Source organism: Solanum stenotomum, chromosome 3 (assembly GCF_019186545.1).
Source record: "Solanum stenotomum isolate F172 chromosome 3, ASM1918654v1, whole genome shotgun sequence".
Taxonomy (NCBI): Eukaryota; Viridiplantae; Streptophyta; class Magnoliopsida; order Solanales; family Solanaceae; genus Solanum; species Solanum stenotomum.
In genome coordinates this window covers 59,272,168-59,289,611 of record NC_064284.1, presented here as the reverse complement: position 1 = coordinate 59,289,611, position 17,444 = coordinate 59,272,168, and the positions used below count along the sequence as shown (strand labels likewise).

At 33.5% G+C, this 17,444-nt stretch overlaps 1 protein-coding gene across 1 annotated transcript; it reads right to left on the bottom strand.

The window, feature by feature from the left end:
• Positions 1 to 10,357: 10,357 nt before the first annotated feature.
• On the bottom strand, positions 10,358 to 12,238 carry LOC125859576 (tyrosine decarboxylase 1-like). Its single transcript, XM_049539348.1, has one exon. The coding sequence runs from the start codon at positions 12,204 to 12,206 to the stop codon at positions 10,674 to 10,676; it is 1,533 nt and encodes a 510-aa protein (XP_049395305.1). The 5' UTR covers positions 12,207 to 12,238; the 3' UTR covers positions 10,358 to 10,673.
• Positions 12,239 to 17,444: the final 5,206 nt, after the last annotated feature.

The following is a 17,444-nucleotide window of genomic DNA, read 5'->3' as shown; positions in this document are numbered from 1 at the left end:
AATGTACAACGACATTGAGTAGTTCCAGCTCCTGATTCTTCACAAAATGCAGCAATAATAGCAACTTTAAATTGTATGATGCAAAGCTGAAAGCATCCATGATCAGGTCCAAATCTGCACTGATTCACTCCAGTGTAACCATTGCATCTCTTCGTATCGTCTAACGAGATATTTCTTCCATCTATATGAAAAAAAATTCTTAGCAAAATGAAACAAACAAATTGAAACAGAGAGAGTATAAATGAATAATGCATTAATAAGGAGATGCTATTTTGTTTTCTAAGCTTTTGTGAAATATTTGATAATTCTCTAAAAAAAATATTTCTTTGGTTTAAAGTAATACCTGATACAAATGTAAGAAGAACAATGATGATAGCAAACAAGCATAATTGGGAGAACTTCATCTTCAATGCTACCTAAAAGTATTCCTAATGATTTTGTGTTTCTTGTGATATTAATGTTTCTTGAATAGACATTTTATAGTAGTAACTAGTAAGTTGATTAAAAAATTTGAAGTAATTAGGGCAATCAAATTTAGAGAATTTGAGTCTTATCTATATTTAGTAAGTCATTATTAGTGAGTCAAACTTGAATTTTTATTAGAATTTTCATTATTAACCAACCTTTTAATGATATGGAAGGAAAATCTGTATAAGGATTTTCCTTCCACAAATCTTGCTTTTGAGAGTCATTTTGGTAGATTTTATATGAATATTATTAAATAGAATGTATTAATAATGTTGGTAAAATGTAAGTTGAGCCATTAAAAGAAAATTAAAATTGTAACCATAAGTAAAAATTGGAAGACCAAATCTTTGAAAGCTTGAGGCGAGTCAATTATGCTATCTTTGACTATATTTCACACGTATCTCCCAAAATTCAATAAATTTTTCTAGTATCAAATTAGGAGTCAGAATCTAACAAATTAAAAATTAATAAAATAAAACCACAGAATAATTGTAAGGGAGAAAATTTTGTTTGCATCTTTCATTCAACTTCCAAAAGGGGAAAAAATTAGATTATATAGAGAATAATCATCTCTTGAAATAACTCCAATGGTAAAGAAGGTTTGTTACAAATGCAATTATAGTAAATGTGTATGAATGATAAAAGAATAGTTAATGACTCATGAATAAAAATGATTATGACTTATTAATGTGTAACGACCCTTTTTGGTCGTCATGGGTAGACTAAAGATGAAAGAATTGGGTAAAAAAAATAGATAGTGACTTGAACATTCTAGGCTAGGTCAGTCTCAAACTGAATATGAGCGAGATGAGATTTCGGACAATTCAAAAATGGACGGGGTGGTATGTCTAAATTTGGATCGTAATTCCTTGTATCTAAGACATTAAGGAATTCATAAGGCCTTTCGAAATTTAATTCGGGTGAGTAAAACTTTTGGTATCGGATTTGACGTGAAGAGGTTAGTATAGTACGTCAAAGTTCGAAGGTATGTTGCAAAATAGGGGCTTTGGGAAAGACTAGCGAGTCTCTGTCTCCTTGTAAGCCGCTATAGCAGGATGAAATGATTCCTGCTATAGCAGAATGAATTAATTCCCTCTATAGCGGGGTTAGTCGGAGTTTTGTGCAGAAAAGTCCCAAAAACCTCTTATTTTCTATTGCTTCATTTTTGGGAACTGGGAATGGCGACTTAGGGCAGATCCCTTGGGTTTTTCCACCAATCTCTTCGGTAAAGGTAACTTAATTACTTACCTAACTTATATTTTGATTCTTAAGCCTTAGAATCTAGAGTGCTACTCTTGGAAAGGGTTTAATTTGAATTAATGGTAAAAGGACCCTTGTTGGGTAGAATGATCATGGGATGGTTTGGGGGTTAGGATTTGGTTACAATAGGGTTTAATTAGGTCATTGTTCATTGCTTATTGTATTTTATTATTGTTTTAGACCAAAAAAATCAAAATTCATAACCAGGGAAAAACTCAAGTTCTTTAGAGCAATCAAGTTTGTTTCGAGGTAGGTGATGAGTGTTGTTATCATGTTTATGTTATATGTGCTTGTTAAGTGCATCATTAGTAATGCATACATGAGATATGATTAGGAAAATTGGAAAGATATAATGTGAAATGAAAGATGTTATGAATCGCATGCAATGAATATGTTACATGAATGTACATGTGTGATTGTGATTCATTGTGGTTATGATAGTGTTGTGTGTTGATGATTGAGATCGGGTACCATAGCGATACACTAACATCTAAAATGGATATCACGTCGAAACACTAACATCTGGAATGGATACCACATGGTACACTAACATCTGAAATAAATGCTACGCTGATATAATGGGAACGGGTACCACACCGATACACTAACTATGGGAATAGGTACCACGTCGATAAATTAAAAGTTTGTATATATAGGTTGCATGAGAGAACTACACTGCTTGTTACATTTTGATGATTCATGATGTTATGTTTATCAATTCAGGGTAAGGACTGAGAGTCCTGCTATGTTGTACTTTTGTTGTAATTATGTATTATGTGTTTATTGAGTTGTGGTTGCCTGTTCATATTTCAAATACTAGAATTAACTCATAATTCTATCGGTACACTGCGATTGTGTACTGATATTGCACTTGCTCTTACTTATTGAGTAATGGATATATTTAGGCGGCTGCTTTGCAATCTCAATTGTGAGATATCTTTTATTCGAATCTAAGGGTGAACAATTTCCTCTGACTGCTATTGATTTCTTGTAATTTCTTAGTCCATTTGTTCGAACTTGGATATTCTAGACTTATATTTTCTTCTTTTATATTGGGGTTTCATCCTGTAACACCCTAAAAGATTATAAACTCAAATAAAACCTTGGAGATCAGAAAGAACTAAAATGTTGCAAAAAATAAGGGTTTGTACGGACCCATTTACAGACCGTGAAAAGAACCGCGGGTCATGAAGGGCTTTATAAACTGGAACTCATAAATTGGAATTTTTGGAGGTGAGTTTCACGGGTAAGTTTACGGACCGTAAAATCTTTCACGGATCGTGCACTGGTCCTAAAAACAAACCCTAGAAATAAAAAATATTGTCCTTCACCAGGACTTGTCTAGCCCGTGGAGTGTTACACGACCTGTAGAGGATCCCGTAAAAATTGGCCCTCAGAATTTAGAACCCCTTCCCGTTCACGATCGCCCTCACTGACCGTGAAGGGTTGTACGGACCGTGGAAGGCTTTTATGAATGTGCTCCGTCAATTTTAAGTCAGGGTTAAATTGGTAATTTTTTTCACTCTTTTAAATCATATATTGTGTCGTTTTGACCTAATCTAAGTGAGTTTACTGATTCCTGAAGACTCTAGCCTCCCATTCTCTCCTAATTCTTCCAAATCAAAGTTTCTTCTCTCTCAAGTCTTTTTCCTCAAGCGAGCTAGGGTTCCAAGATTTCAAGCTTTCGTTGAGGAATCAAGCTAGGATTTCATTCAAGGTATATGGGAACTTCATCAATAGGTCTCTCTTCACCTATCAAGTCCGATAGAAATCTCTATTTCTTCAAGCTATGATCTTCTCAAAACTATGGTTTATATGATCTTCTTGAGTCCTTATTGAATTTCAGTTTCTTCTTCAAGATTGATCTTAAATTGCATGAATTGATTATAATTTCAGGTTTTCAATGATGTTTTCATGATAACATGCAAGTATTTTTCATGATCATAATTATGTTATTTTCATATTCATGTCTCAGATGATTAGATTTTCATGAATCATAATGCTTTCGAATAAAGTATCCCTTAGTATACACAAATATCGTGATTTAGATATTTTCGAATAAAGTATCTTTCATATTACGTTCAGTTATCATGATTTATGAGCTACTCAGTATGTTATCAGATTATCAGTATGATTCAATAGTAAAAACTATTACTTTTTTCAGATTTATCATATTTTTATTGAGAGTATACTTAGCATTGAGTGGACTTTTGCAATGATGATTTTTGTTGTAGCGTTTTTGGACCTTTAGTAGCAATCTCTAAGCCCTTAACTATGTGCCATAGATAGTATTTATCTCGAATAGATATTAGCTAGTAGATCCACCTTAGCTCATATACCATGGTCCTTTCCTTGGCAAGTTGGACACTTTTCTTTTTCAGTGTGAAAACAGTTGATGGACTTAATGTAGTAACTCACATGGTTTATGTCGGTTTTAGTATGTCCCACAGTTAGATTTTCAAATATTGCATTGATCATGTATTTCATTTATATTACTTCAATTTTACTTAATTTTCATGATTATACACTTGATCATTTCATTAACATGTTTTACATGCTTATCATATTCGGATATCATATTTTATACATTTCCTCATACTTGGTACATTTGTAGTACTGATCGCATACTTTCTGCCTATATTATTTGATAATATAGATTTTGACGGTAAGTACTATCTCTAATCAACTAGCAGTAGTGTTGGTGAGTCCTCATCTCCTCAAGGATACCACTTGTGATTTCCTTTCGCTCATAACTTTCAGTTTTCAGACATGTTAGAGTTAGTTAGGCGTTTGTCTTAACAACCCATGTTAGTAGAGACTTTCAGACAAACAATTAGATTCTGCCATGTTATGTTGTCCTTCAGATTTTGTCTATATTGAGATTATAGGTTCTATCCAGATATTAGTTTAGTTTTAGCTTCCGCATGTGTATTTTAGTTTTCGGTTGATTTTGTTAATCTTAGTGTCATGTTATGTCATAAGATTAGTTAGCTTAGTGTCACGAACTTAGAGTGTTGGCTAAAATTCCGTGCGGCCCTTGACAATTGACTCACTACTCTTTCAAGATCTTGTAAACTCAAGGAAGCCTTTAAGACTTAGATCACTAAGAGAATGCTTAAGGAAAGACTTAGAAAGAACAAAGAGAGAGTTTTTGGAAAAAGGCTTTTGTACTACTTTGGAGAATGTTTTACACTTGAGTGATGCCTTGCAAATGAGAGGCACCTCTATTTATACTACTTCCTAAGGACTAAAGTGTAATTAATATTTACATGAGAAGTCCCTAAAGTATTTACACATTGGCCCCTTTTCTAGAGAATTCTACATAGCCTAGAAGTCTCCAAGGCCTTCTTGAAATATCTAAGGCATTCTAGAGTTCTCTACTTGACTCTAGAAACCTCTACGCCTTCTTGGCTGCAAAATTTGGCTCAGATAGTGGCGGGACATGACACGCTCCCCCACCCGATGATGCGACGACCACAGCACATTGTTGCAGAAAATCCCGGACTTGGCCTTTAAATTGCCACAAGTCTTCGTACTTCTCCCATGTGGCTTCCTCCGGAGATTGTCCCTTCCAATGCACAAGGAACATGGCGCTGGCTTGCTGACCCCGCTTCCGTTTGGCTTGATAATCTATGATAGCTTCAATCTCCCGGTCATGCAAGGCAGTGACAGTAATGGGGGCTCGGCGGGGTTGGTTTTGGCTAGTGTCTTCCTTGTCCTCATGGTAAGGCTTGAGGACGCTTGCATGAAACACCGGATGGATTTTGAAGTGTGGAGGCAACTCCACCTTGTATGAGATCTTGCCTACCTTGGCAACGATCTTGAACGGACCCTCATATTTTTGCACTAAATTTTGATGAACGCCCCTTAGTGCCTTGAACTGTCTTGGATTGAATTTCACCAAGACCATGTCGCCTTCCTTATAATCTGTGGGACGCCTCTTGCAGTCGACAAACTTTTTCATTTTGCTTGCTGCCTTGTCTAAGTAAGACTTGGCAGTATCAAGCTGCTCTTCCCATCCTTTGGCAAGATAGTAAGCTCCCAAACTCTTTCCTTCGAAAGCGGCCGGTAAAGAATACGGAGTTTGGGGCTGTTGGCCCGTCGCCAATTCAAATGGTGTGCGCCTGGTGGACTCACTCCTTTGTAAGTTATAAGAAAACTGCGCCATGTCTAGGAGTCTGGCCCAATCCTTCTGATGCGCACTAACATAGTGCCTTAAGTAGCACTCCAACAGGGCGTTGACGCATTCGGTCTGGCCGTCGGTCTGCGGGTGGAAGCTTGTGGAGAAGTGGAGTTTTGTGCCAAGTATTTTGAACAGCTCCCTCCAAAAGTTCCCAGTAAAGCGGGGGTCTCGGTCGCTAATGATGTGCCTTGGCAGCCCCCAGTATTTTACCACGTTCTTGAAGAACAATCGAGCGGCCTCCTTTGCGGTGCATCCGGCTGTGACGGGTATGAAGGTAGCATACTTTGAGAACCTGTCCACCACGACTATGATAGTTCCGTACCCGTTGGACTTAGGTAGGGAGGTGATGAAGTCCATAGTTACGCTTTCCCATGTACATTCTGCTATGGGTAGCGGCTCTAGTAGTCCTCTCGGATGCCTTTGCTCTACCTTGTCTTGCTGGCACACCAGATAAGTCTGCACATAACACTCGATATCGTCTCACATGCGTGGCCAGAAATAGATAGCTTCAATCAGCGTCCTGGTTCATCGCTGCCCTGGATGCCCGGCCCACGGTGTGTCGTGGCTTTCCTTAATTATTCGCCGCCTGATAGTCCCGAACTTCGGCACATAGACCCTTCGACCGGTCGTGAGCAGGAGGTCTTCCTCCACCCAAAAGCGTCTGGTTTTGCCTTGGGCGGCTAGCTCCATCAGCTTCTTGGCCTCGGGATCATGTTGCATGCCATTTCTGATTGCATCTTGAATATCACAGTGGGCTATCGTAATGGCAGCAAGTTCGGCCTTTCTGCTTAGCGCATCGACCACAACGTTGCCTCTTCCCGGTTTATACTCCAAGACGTAGTCGAACTCGGCTAGAAAGTCTTGCCACCTAGCTTGTTTTGGGGTGATCTTTTTCTGTGATTGAAAGTAGTTAGTGGCTACGTTGTTCGTCTTGACCACGAACTTGGAGCCTAACAAATAGTGTCTCCACGTGCGCAGGCAATGCACTATGGCCGTTATTTCTTTCTCCTGCACCGTATAGCGTCGTTCGGTCTCGTTCAACTTGCGGCTCTTGAATGCTATTGGGTGTCTTTCTTGCATTAAGACTCCCCCAATGGCAAAGTCTGAGGCATCTGTATGTACTTCGAAGGTCTTCAAAAAGTCGGGCAGCGTCAAGACCGGTTCTTATGTTATCGTGGCCTTGAGACCTTCGAAGGCTTGCTGGCACTCCGCGCTCCAAACCCACGGCTTATTTTTCTTCAATAACTCAGTCAGCGGAGCGGCCTTTGCAGAGTATCCCCTTATGAACCTGTGATAATAATTCGCAAGTCCAAGGAACGATCGTAGTTCAGTTACTTTAGTGGGCACCTCCCACTCTTGGATTGCCCGTACTTTGGCTTCGTCCATCCGTAGTTTGCCCTGGCTAATGACATGGCCCAAGAAATGCACTTCATGTTGGGCAAACTCGCACTTCTCCCGCTTAATATAAAGCTGATTTTCTCGTAAGACTTTGGAGAATGCTTTACACTTGAGTGATGCCTTGCAAATGAGAGGCACCTCTATTTATACTACTTCCTAAGGACTAAAGTGTAATTAATATTTACATGAGAAGTCCCTAAAGTATTTACACATTGGCCCCTTTTCTAGAGAATTCTACATAGCCTAGAAGTCTCCAAGGCCTTCTTGAAATATCTAAGGCATTCTAGAGTTCTCTACTTGACTCTAGAAACCTCTACGCCTTCTTGGCTGCAAAATTTGGCTCGGATAGTGGCGGGACATGACATTAGGGTCACTTGTGGCTCTAAGCACCGTGACGCGTGTCTAGGGGCAGCCTTGGGTCGTGACACATCCCATATTCTAGGCTTGTTAGATGTTTTGGTACAACGACTTGCAAATTCTAGGGATCGGAGGTTAATTTCCGCAACTGTTTATTGATTGGATGAGTTTATGGGAACTCGATCTTCTAATTGTTTAAATGATTTTCATAGTGTTTAATATAATGGCTTATTTCTTTAAAATGGTTTGATTTTTAAGTTTGGGTTTGATAGTTGGTTCTCCCATTGGAGGGTTAAGTGTGGGTGTCACTCACGGCGGGTCAGGATCGTGACATAATGATTGGTTACCATTGTCAGAATTGTTATTTAGTATTAGAAGAGATATTATTCAAAATATAACTAACCCATCACTAGGAAATTAAGGGATTGGAACAAAACTAGACAACAATTTGAATATTTCTTCCTCTTTTATGACATGAATTTTTCCAGCACTAATATCTTAGAAAGGATCTCTACTTTTATTTGAAAAAACTTCATAATATGGCAAACATTCATATATATTCAAGAAAAATAGCTATGTTTTATTTTTTTCATGTTATATGGATATAATTAGACTATAAATAGCAAAGTTAATTATATACAAATAAATATTTTTTACATATATTTAATATAATAAATAAATATTAAATAGGAAAGTAATTATTGAATGCCTAATTAATTATGGCAGGCACATTTGTGATCTTTTCCCATGTTTACCATCATCAAATTTTTCTCTTTCATCAATATTCATACATCACATATTTTCTTATTCCCCCCCCCCTCCCAAATTCATTCAAATTCAAGATCCTTTACATCACTGCAGGAGCGATTTTTGTGATTTTGTATCCATCAGGTATCTTCTAATTGCATATTTATCTCGTTTTTATGAGCATTATATATCTACACATCTACACTTTCTTCTATTTTCATAGGGTTTTGATTCAAGAATTTGTTTATCCTTTTCAATGGCTGAAATTGATACTCCGGGGAGGGTTACTAGAGGTATACATTTATTTGACAAATTGTTGGATGAACTACCTTCTTTTGATTTGTGTATTACTCAACAACAAGCCAAAAATCCAGGCTCTATTGCTACAATGGAGAATGAAAGAAGAACAAAAAAGGTTAATGACCATATACCCTTAAATCTGCTTGAAGAAATCGAACATGCAAAATTAGTAAAGAGGAAAAAAGGTTCCGAAGTGAAAACTAATATTGAAAAAAGGAGAAAAGTCAACAATATTGATTCAAGTGGGTGCAGGAACAAGAGGAAAAGGAAATTGAGATTTGTATGCTTTATTTTTTTAGTTTAATGTCATTTACTTATCTATCTCAAGTTCTCAACACATGTATTGTGTGTCATTGTCATTATGGATTGTCCTCTTGTATTTAAATTGTCAGAAAATTTGATTTCGTATGTATATAGTTGTTAAAAAATGAGTACAAGAAGAACATGAACAAAAAAGAGATTGAGGGTTCTTTGATTGTCAATTTTGTATATAGTAGAATACTTATATACATAGACATTTGTATTATTATATAACCACAAGTTGAACTGTTGATGCGTGAATACAATTATATTTGAATACATAAGTACTTTGTCAAATTTAAAAAGTTGATTAGAGAATTCAAGTATAGTTGAATACATCAATACTATATTGTTGGCCTTTTCAAAATTTTATTTAGAGAATACTTATACAGTTTGATACCCACAAATTGTATCTTTTTTGCTCGTTTGTCTAATGTATCCATACTTATACAATTTAATACGCACTAATTGTATCTTTTTTGCTCGTTTGTCTAATGTATTCATATTTTTGCTTAACAACAGTGTTGAAATGTATCCATATTTATATACATAGATACTTGTATTGTTATATAAGCACAAGTTGAAATGTTGATTTGTGAATACAGTTATATCTAGATAGATAAGTATTATATCCAAGATAAAAAAATTGATTTGGGAATACAAGTCTAGCTGTATCCAACGTATTCATTTTTGTGTTTAACAACAATGTATTCATTGTATTCTATATTGGTGTATTCATTTTTTGTTTAACAACTAGTGTATCTATTGCCATGTAGTTCACCTATTCAAAATCGAAATACTTAACCTTCATTCACAAATTCAACAATTTGCTTACATACAAAAACTTGAATTAACAAAAAAAAAATTATTAATACCTTTACAACGTCAGAATAAGAAATATGGAGACAACAAGAAAATTGAGTATGATGTATCACAATTTTTGTTAAGCTGATAAAGAATATGACCTGATATGTCTTTAAATAAGTAATTTTTAGTTATAAAGTTAATTATGGAAAGTTGCTCGTTGTATGGGCGTAATGTAAGGATAGTGGGTTATATTTAGAGTCAATTCCTTATTTAGTTTGTTGTACTTAAAGATGTATTAATGTATAAATAAAAAAAATAAAAAACTATACAAAAATACAGCAAAAAAGTGATATAAATTGTAGTCATTTATTGTAAATAACATACTTATAGCTATTGGTATTCATTAACCCTATAAATATAGTTATTTTTGTAAGTTGCTCTTTATTAAATCCCTATGTTAAAGTAGCTAATCATAGTGCTTAATTTTTGTAAAACTTATTTCTTTATGTAAATGCAATAGTACAAGATATATATGACACGTAAAGTTGCAATATCGCTGCCTCAAAACTCAACCAAACATTTATTTTCTTCATTGAAATCTAAATCAAATAAAAATAAAAATGTGAAAGTTCACCCTAGTTTTGAATACAATTTTTTCCTTTTAAATTGGATAGGGCAAGGAAAATTGGAAATGAGGATTACAAGGTGAGAAATTGAACTTTCATGAACAAGATAATAATTCAGATAGTCAACTAACTGACCTACTAAGATTCCCCTAGTTTTTGAATAAATAACTAAACGTTGACCGTATAAAAATCTTTCAGTATATATATAATTCAAATCCTAAAAGAAATTAAACATAGCCTTGATTTAGCAGGGCATTGGCATGGTCTTGTATAACTTTCCAAGCTACGTCAACATGCCTATGATGTGTAAGAGAAGCACCAATTGCAAATCTAATAATATAAGTGCCTCCAACAACTCCATGAGTCAAATAGAGTTTGCCACATGAATTAATAGACTCCACCAACTTAGTGTTAAACATGTTCACTTCTTTCTCATCATCAAATTTGGTTGAAACTTGAGTTAGTACTAATGGGGAGATCCTAAAACACACCATAGCAAACTTTCTAGGCACAAAGATTTCAAACCTTTTGTCCATAGCTATAAGTCCTTCAAAATGTTTAGCCATGTTCACATGACTTCTTATCAAGTTTCTAAGATTAGTTACCCCATAACTTCTCAAAACAAACCATAACTTCAATGCTCTAAACCTCCTACTCAATGCAATTTGCCAATCCTTATAATCAATCACTTGATTTAACTCTGTAGCCTTGTTTCTCAAACATTCAGGATTAGTTGATAACGCGTTTGTAAGTGCACTTGGATCCTTAACCCAAAGGCAACAACAATCCAAAGTGGAAAAGAACCATTTGTGCGCGTTGAGACTAAAAGAATTTGCATTTTCAACACCATCAAGAAAGACCTGAAATTCAGGGCAAATACAAGCACTTCCTGCATAAGCTGCATCAACATGTACCCAAATCCCAAATTCCTTAGCAATTTCACAGAGTAAACGCAATGGATCAACAGAAGTTGTTGAAGTTGTCCCAATTGTGGCGCACAAGAATAAAGGAACATTTCCTTCTTTAAGGTCATTCAAAATTGCTAAACGTAGCGATTTTGGACACAAGGTGTACTCACTAGCCTTTATTGTTGGGATAACTCGGAAATTTCCAGGGCCTATCCCAGCAATGTGGGCAGCCTTCTTAAGTGAAAAATGTGTTTGATCAGATGCATATACCACCAATTTGCCAAAATTCTCTCTACTTATTTTTCGCAACATTTGATCTCTAGCCGCGACTATAGTACACAACATGGCTTCACAAGTTGTACCTTGTAGTACACCTCCACCACCACTCGCGAACAAAAAACAATTGGGAAGATTTAACATTTTCCCAAACCAATCCATCACAATACTCTCAAGTTCAGTAGCAGCTGGGGATGATATCCAATTAAACCCTACAACATTAAATCCAACACTTAACATTTCACCTAGGAATCCAGCAGTACTTCCTGAAGATGGAAAATACGCGAAAAAATTAGGACTTTGCCAATGTGTTAGCCCTGGAATAATATCCCTTTCAACATCCTTAAGAATTTTATCGAGTGACTCAGGGTTATTAGGAGCGGAATTTGGTACAATTTTTTGGAGATACCCTGGATTTACTTGACTACAAACAGGATATTGTTCAATATTTTGATAGTAATCAGCTAGGAAATTCACAATTTTATGACCTTGCCTTCTAAATTCTTCAGGGTCTAAAGGGTTTATGGTATTGAAAATTTGGTCATCAAGTTCATGGTTGATGTTGAGGGTACCCATTATTTCAATTTGTGTGTATGTTGTCTTGAAAGAAAAATAAATGGTTAGCTTTTATAAGGTTAAAAAGGAACTAAATTATTGTGGCATAAATATAGTAGATGTATCTTGATCTTTTTTTTTTTGTGGGCTATAGTTAGTTAGGACTATAGAAATAATTACACTTTGTTTGGATGGTTATTACGTGTTGTTTTATAATGTGTTGTGTTGTATTGTATTGTACTGTATTATTTTAATGAATATAGTGTTTGAATCGTTATATAATGTCACATATTCATGATTTGAATGATAAACCTACAAAAAAAAGTAGGGTACGGGATAAAGATACTATGAAAAGGTAGGGTAAAAGATGAAATACAATTATTAAATAATAATAAAGATAAAATGAGAAGAAAATATTAAGGTACGGTGCGATCACACCACCAAATCAATCATTTCATAAAATGAGTCTTTTCATCGCTGCCTAACAATGGATTTAAATCATACGATACAATAATATTTAGTAACAATTAAAATAAATATTATATTTAAATTAATAATACAATACAATATAACGGGTAACGCCAATATATCCAAACAAGGTGTTAAACACTAGTTAGTACACGTCCGAAAATTAAAAACACCAGGCCACCTAAGTTGAAGAATTAATTTTTTTTAAGTACGTGTCAATGGTGCTAAGAATTTGATGGTCACCTACTAACTACTTAAGTCACCTTAATTATGATGATGTTACATATTGTTTTTTTCAATATATAATATTGATGTTGATTAGAAGGAGAATGGTAAAAAGAGATTATAGAAATTGAGCTAAGTTAAAGATAGTCAATTAATTGACCAATTAAGATTCTTCAAATTAATATAAAAATTAAATTAAGTTCAGATAGTCAATTAATTGATCAGTCAAGATTTTTTTTAATTAGTACAAAATATTTAAAAGAATTTTTGATACGCTACAGAATACCTTTAAATTTTTTCTATAGGATCATGACGATTTTATGACTTTAAAAACATATAATTAAAGGTAAAAGTAAAAAAATTGAGATTAACTACATTTATATGTTTAAAAGTGACTAATCTTTTCTCGAAGAAACAGAACAGGAAACGAGGGTTGTATAAAATGTATTGTCTCAGTTTCATCTTATGTGATGATATGTGATTATAAACATGGACTTTAAGAAAAAGAAAAACACTTTTGAAATTTATAATTTAAAATAAATTGTTTATATTTGTACATCTATAAATCATCTTATTATCGATAGGTGATAGGGGTGGGCGTCGATTATATCAAATTTCGGTTCAGTTCGGTTCTTCAATTTTCGGTTTTAAAAAAGTGTGTGTCGTATACCAAACTAAACTAATTTGGTTTTTTCTACTTCGGTTCAGTTTGATTTGGTGTTTTTAAAACAATTTTTCGGGTGCGAGTAAAAAATAAAATGATAAGACAAAATCAAAGTATAAGACACTTAAAGATTTAAAACTATCTTAAGGGGTAATGTATCTCATCGTGGAACACTTATTGTGTTAATTGAAAGACTATATTTGTCTTTGTCAAGAACATTGTCCCTCCAACTACTTCTCGAGAAAAACAAAGACGAAGACGGGTTCCTTTACATGATAAACATCGACAAAAATATGTTTGGGTTCCTCTTGTGAATTAAACTTTGAAGCTAACTATTGAATTGTAAATTTGTTGCTACTTTGATTTGTTCATGAATGATTTAATTGTTAGTTGATTTTTTATTTTAGTGAAGAAAATGCTCATAAATAAATATTTTATATATATATATATATATATATATATATATTTGATTTTTTAAAATAAAAGCTCAGTTATTCGGTGCATCGAACAAAAGAATCGAACTTTTACAAAATTAATATCGATACTGAATTGAAAAACCAAAGAATTAAAATTGAAAAATCAAATTAGTTCAGTTCGATTTTATTTTTTGATATTTATGTCCACCCCTAATTACGGATGGAATGAAAAGAGAACTTTAAATTGTTTTCTTCTTAACATAAGAGTACAGCGATGTTGAAAAGAGCAAATCCAATAAATGCTCAGGTGATTGGAGCCAACGTGTTATAACCATTACCACTATTTTGGAAACTTTTTCTTGTATAAATGATAATCAATTATAACCATCAATTTTTATGCAAAAAGTAAATAAATATATTTTACTTGAACACAGTATAAATCTTTAATAAAGGCAATTTTGAGGGAGATGTTTTTCATATATATAAATAATAAGATTCATAATTATATATATAAAAACACGTGTTTGCCTCCCGCATTTTTTAATTAACTAATCTACTATATACATCTCACACGTCTCTCGTATTAATAAAAACAAACTTCAAAAAAAGAAGCATAAATAATATTTTAAAAATATGTTTGTGTACAAATATAAAAATTTACAAAGAAAAATTCAAATTTCAAATGCTAACGTTTAGGAGTATGATCCAATCCATTAGTTCATTCTATAAATCGTTCTAGCACTTGCTTCATCGAACAAAAGTGTCATAAAAATAACTTTTAGTTGAAAGATTGAAAAGTCGTTCGTTTTTACATGAACACTTAAATATATGTATTATATAAATTTCATTAAATTATTATAAATATTACTTATATTACTACACACACAGTACACACTATTAACGGATTAACATTTAATATAAATATTAGCATTATGAAGATGCATTGTAATATAAAGTTGTATAGTAGATTAGAAAACATTGTATAAGTTATTCCTTTTAAAAATTAGCACTTATGAAATTGTATTGTGATTTATTATTGGCTTGTGTTTTGGCATAAATAAATTGATATCATATCACAAATAACAAATGTATTATTAATTTATAATTGGTCATTAAGAATTTGGTGTGCCACCAAACTAAGAAGTCTCATAAAAATTAGTGGAAATGGACATTAATACTTGCACCAGGGTAAACTGTTTATATCATACTTTTTGGAGTGTGACCTTTCCCCGGACCCTATTAACGCCGGATGTTTTGTACGCAGAGTTGCTCTTTTTCTAATTATATTTTTAAAAGTCCTTAACATAAGGTTGTTTTGCATTATAAATACAAATTACAATTTGATTAAACCTGTAGTTATTTCATAAAAGACAAAATATTAATTACTTTTAAATTTCTAAATATTAATTTTTTTTATATATTTCAAATAAGGGGTAGTTAATTTTGATCTTTCACAATTTAATTAATGTTTGAACTTCTTCAATTTTAAATAATTTTAAATAATTATTTTAGAAATTTCAAAATACTTTCAAAACCATTTTGAAATGAGATGAAAAAAAGTGGGGAGGTTTTTAGTCGTGCACTAGGTTAATAGAAGAGTAAGGGAAGTTTTGAATAGTTGAGAGGCGGTTTCGGATAAGGAAAGGACCAAACCACCCCTTAGAAAGTTATTCAAAAGTGCAGAAAAATCATGTCTGAAGGTTCAGGAGACAAACCGTCAAATTCCTAACAAACCATCATCAAAATCGTTGTTAATGGACAAATTTCAGCCTCACTTATTAGGCCTGACAGTCTGTCCTGACGGGTCGTCACAAGTATGACGGTCCGTCACCCTAGCCATCATACTTTGACAGATAGGCACTCTCTATAAACTAAGCATAACTTTTTACTCTAGCATTAGATTGTTGAATGGTCGGTGGCGTTGGAAATAAGATTCAAAGAGATTTAATATGATAGTTCATGGACCACCTCACTCTTCATATTTTAAGAGATATGTTCATTTTGAAGTTGAAGCAAGTAAAATCTTAAACAAAAACTCAATCGATAAAGAAGCTTTCAAGTTAACTTTGAGCTAGAAGTTCTTTATGATCTTAATTAACATTCAAAACTCTTCCCACAATAAGGAATTGTTTTCAATACCTATGCAACATTAGAAATCATCGAGTTCGAGGTCTATACGCATTTAAAGAACCGCCGAATCATAATTTGAAATTTGGGGTGTTACAGAATTCGTTGTAGCAAAAGTGTATTTCCTACCGCGAACAACGCGAGACATGATGTACATACGTTTTAAGTTAGTTTCTCCAAGTCTCTTCCCATAACTTAGAATATATCCATATCAAAAAATTCAAAAGACAAATTTTAAGGTATATTGCTATTTTCTTCTAAGAGGTAAGTCTCTCCGTTAATTATTTCATCTAGTAATTCGATTTTATCCTGAATAAATAATATTAAGGGAGAATTAGGACTTAGAAACCTAAAACTCATGAATTTTGTGGGAAAACTTAAGGGTGGAAGTAAATAATATATAATTTAATTTTAAGTGAATTAATTGTACTCTTTAGGATGAAATTTGTTGTTTTATTTCCTGTTCATGATGGTTGGGGAAATCTAGAACCCTGTAGAAGTGATTTAGTTGAGTATATAAACTCACGTGGAGTAGAAACTCTTTGAACAAAGTTTATATATAATTAGACCTTGATAAAGGGTAGAATTAGATAGATTTGAATGTCCAAGGCCAATGTTTAAAGAGTAGATAATTAAATACTTTTATGTTTGTTTGTTTTAGACTTTGAGTATTCAGAGATTTTGAGAAAAAAGAAGGCTCTCATGATATTTGGATTTGGAGGCAAGTATCAAAAGATTCTGCTATAATTTTGAAAGAAACAAGCCAAACGTTCACCAAACAAAGAAAATGAGTTAGTCCAATATGAGCTAATTTTTATTTTCTTAATTCCAAAAATAATTAGTGAGCTAATATTTATTTGAGCAACTTTCACATATAGCAAACAAAAAAATCATTTTTGTATGCTATAGCAAAGTTTACATAATTGCGCTTCATAGCAAATATATATATGTAGGGGTGTACAAAACCGAACCGAGAACCGAACNACTCCATAACAAACATATATATGTATAATTCGCTATACATATACAATTGAAAGTTATGTCTATTTCGCTATACATATGTATAAAAAGAAGCAATTGTATAATTTGTTGGCTCCTCTTCAGATTTATATAATTTCGCTGGCAGGCCATTTGTATAAATGTTGTTAGCCTCTCGTTTGTATAAATCGTTGACAAAAATATTTGTATATCAAAAATTGCTCTCTCTTTCGCTTTATACAAACTTAAATTATACATTATACAAACATAAATTATACATTACATTTGTATAATCTGTGTTTGTATAAAACGAGAAAGAGAGAAAGGCAAAAGAGAATTGAGCAGGGGAATATTTTTATTGTATAATTATAAGTGTATAGG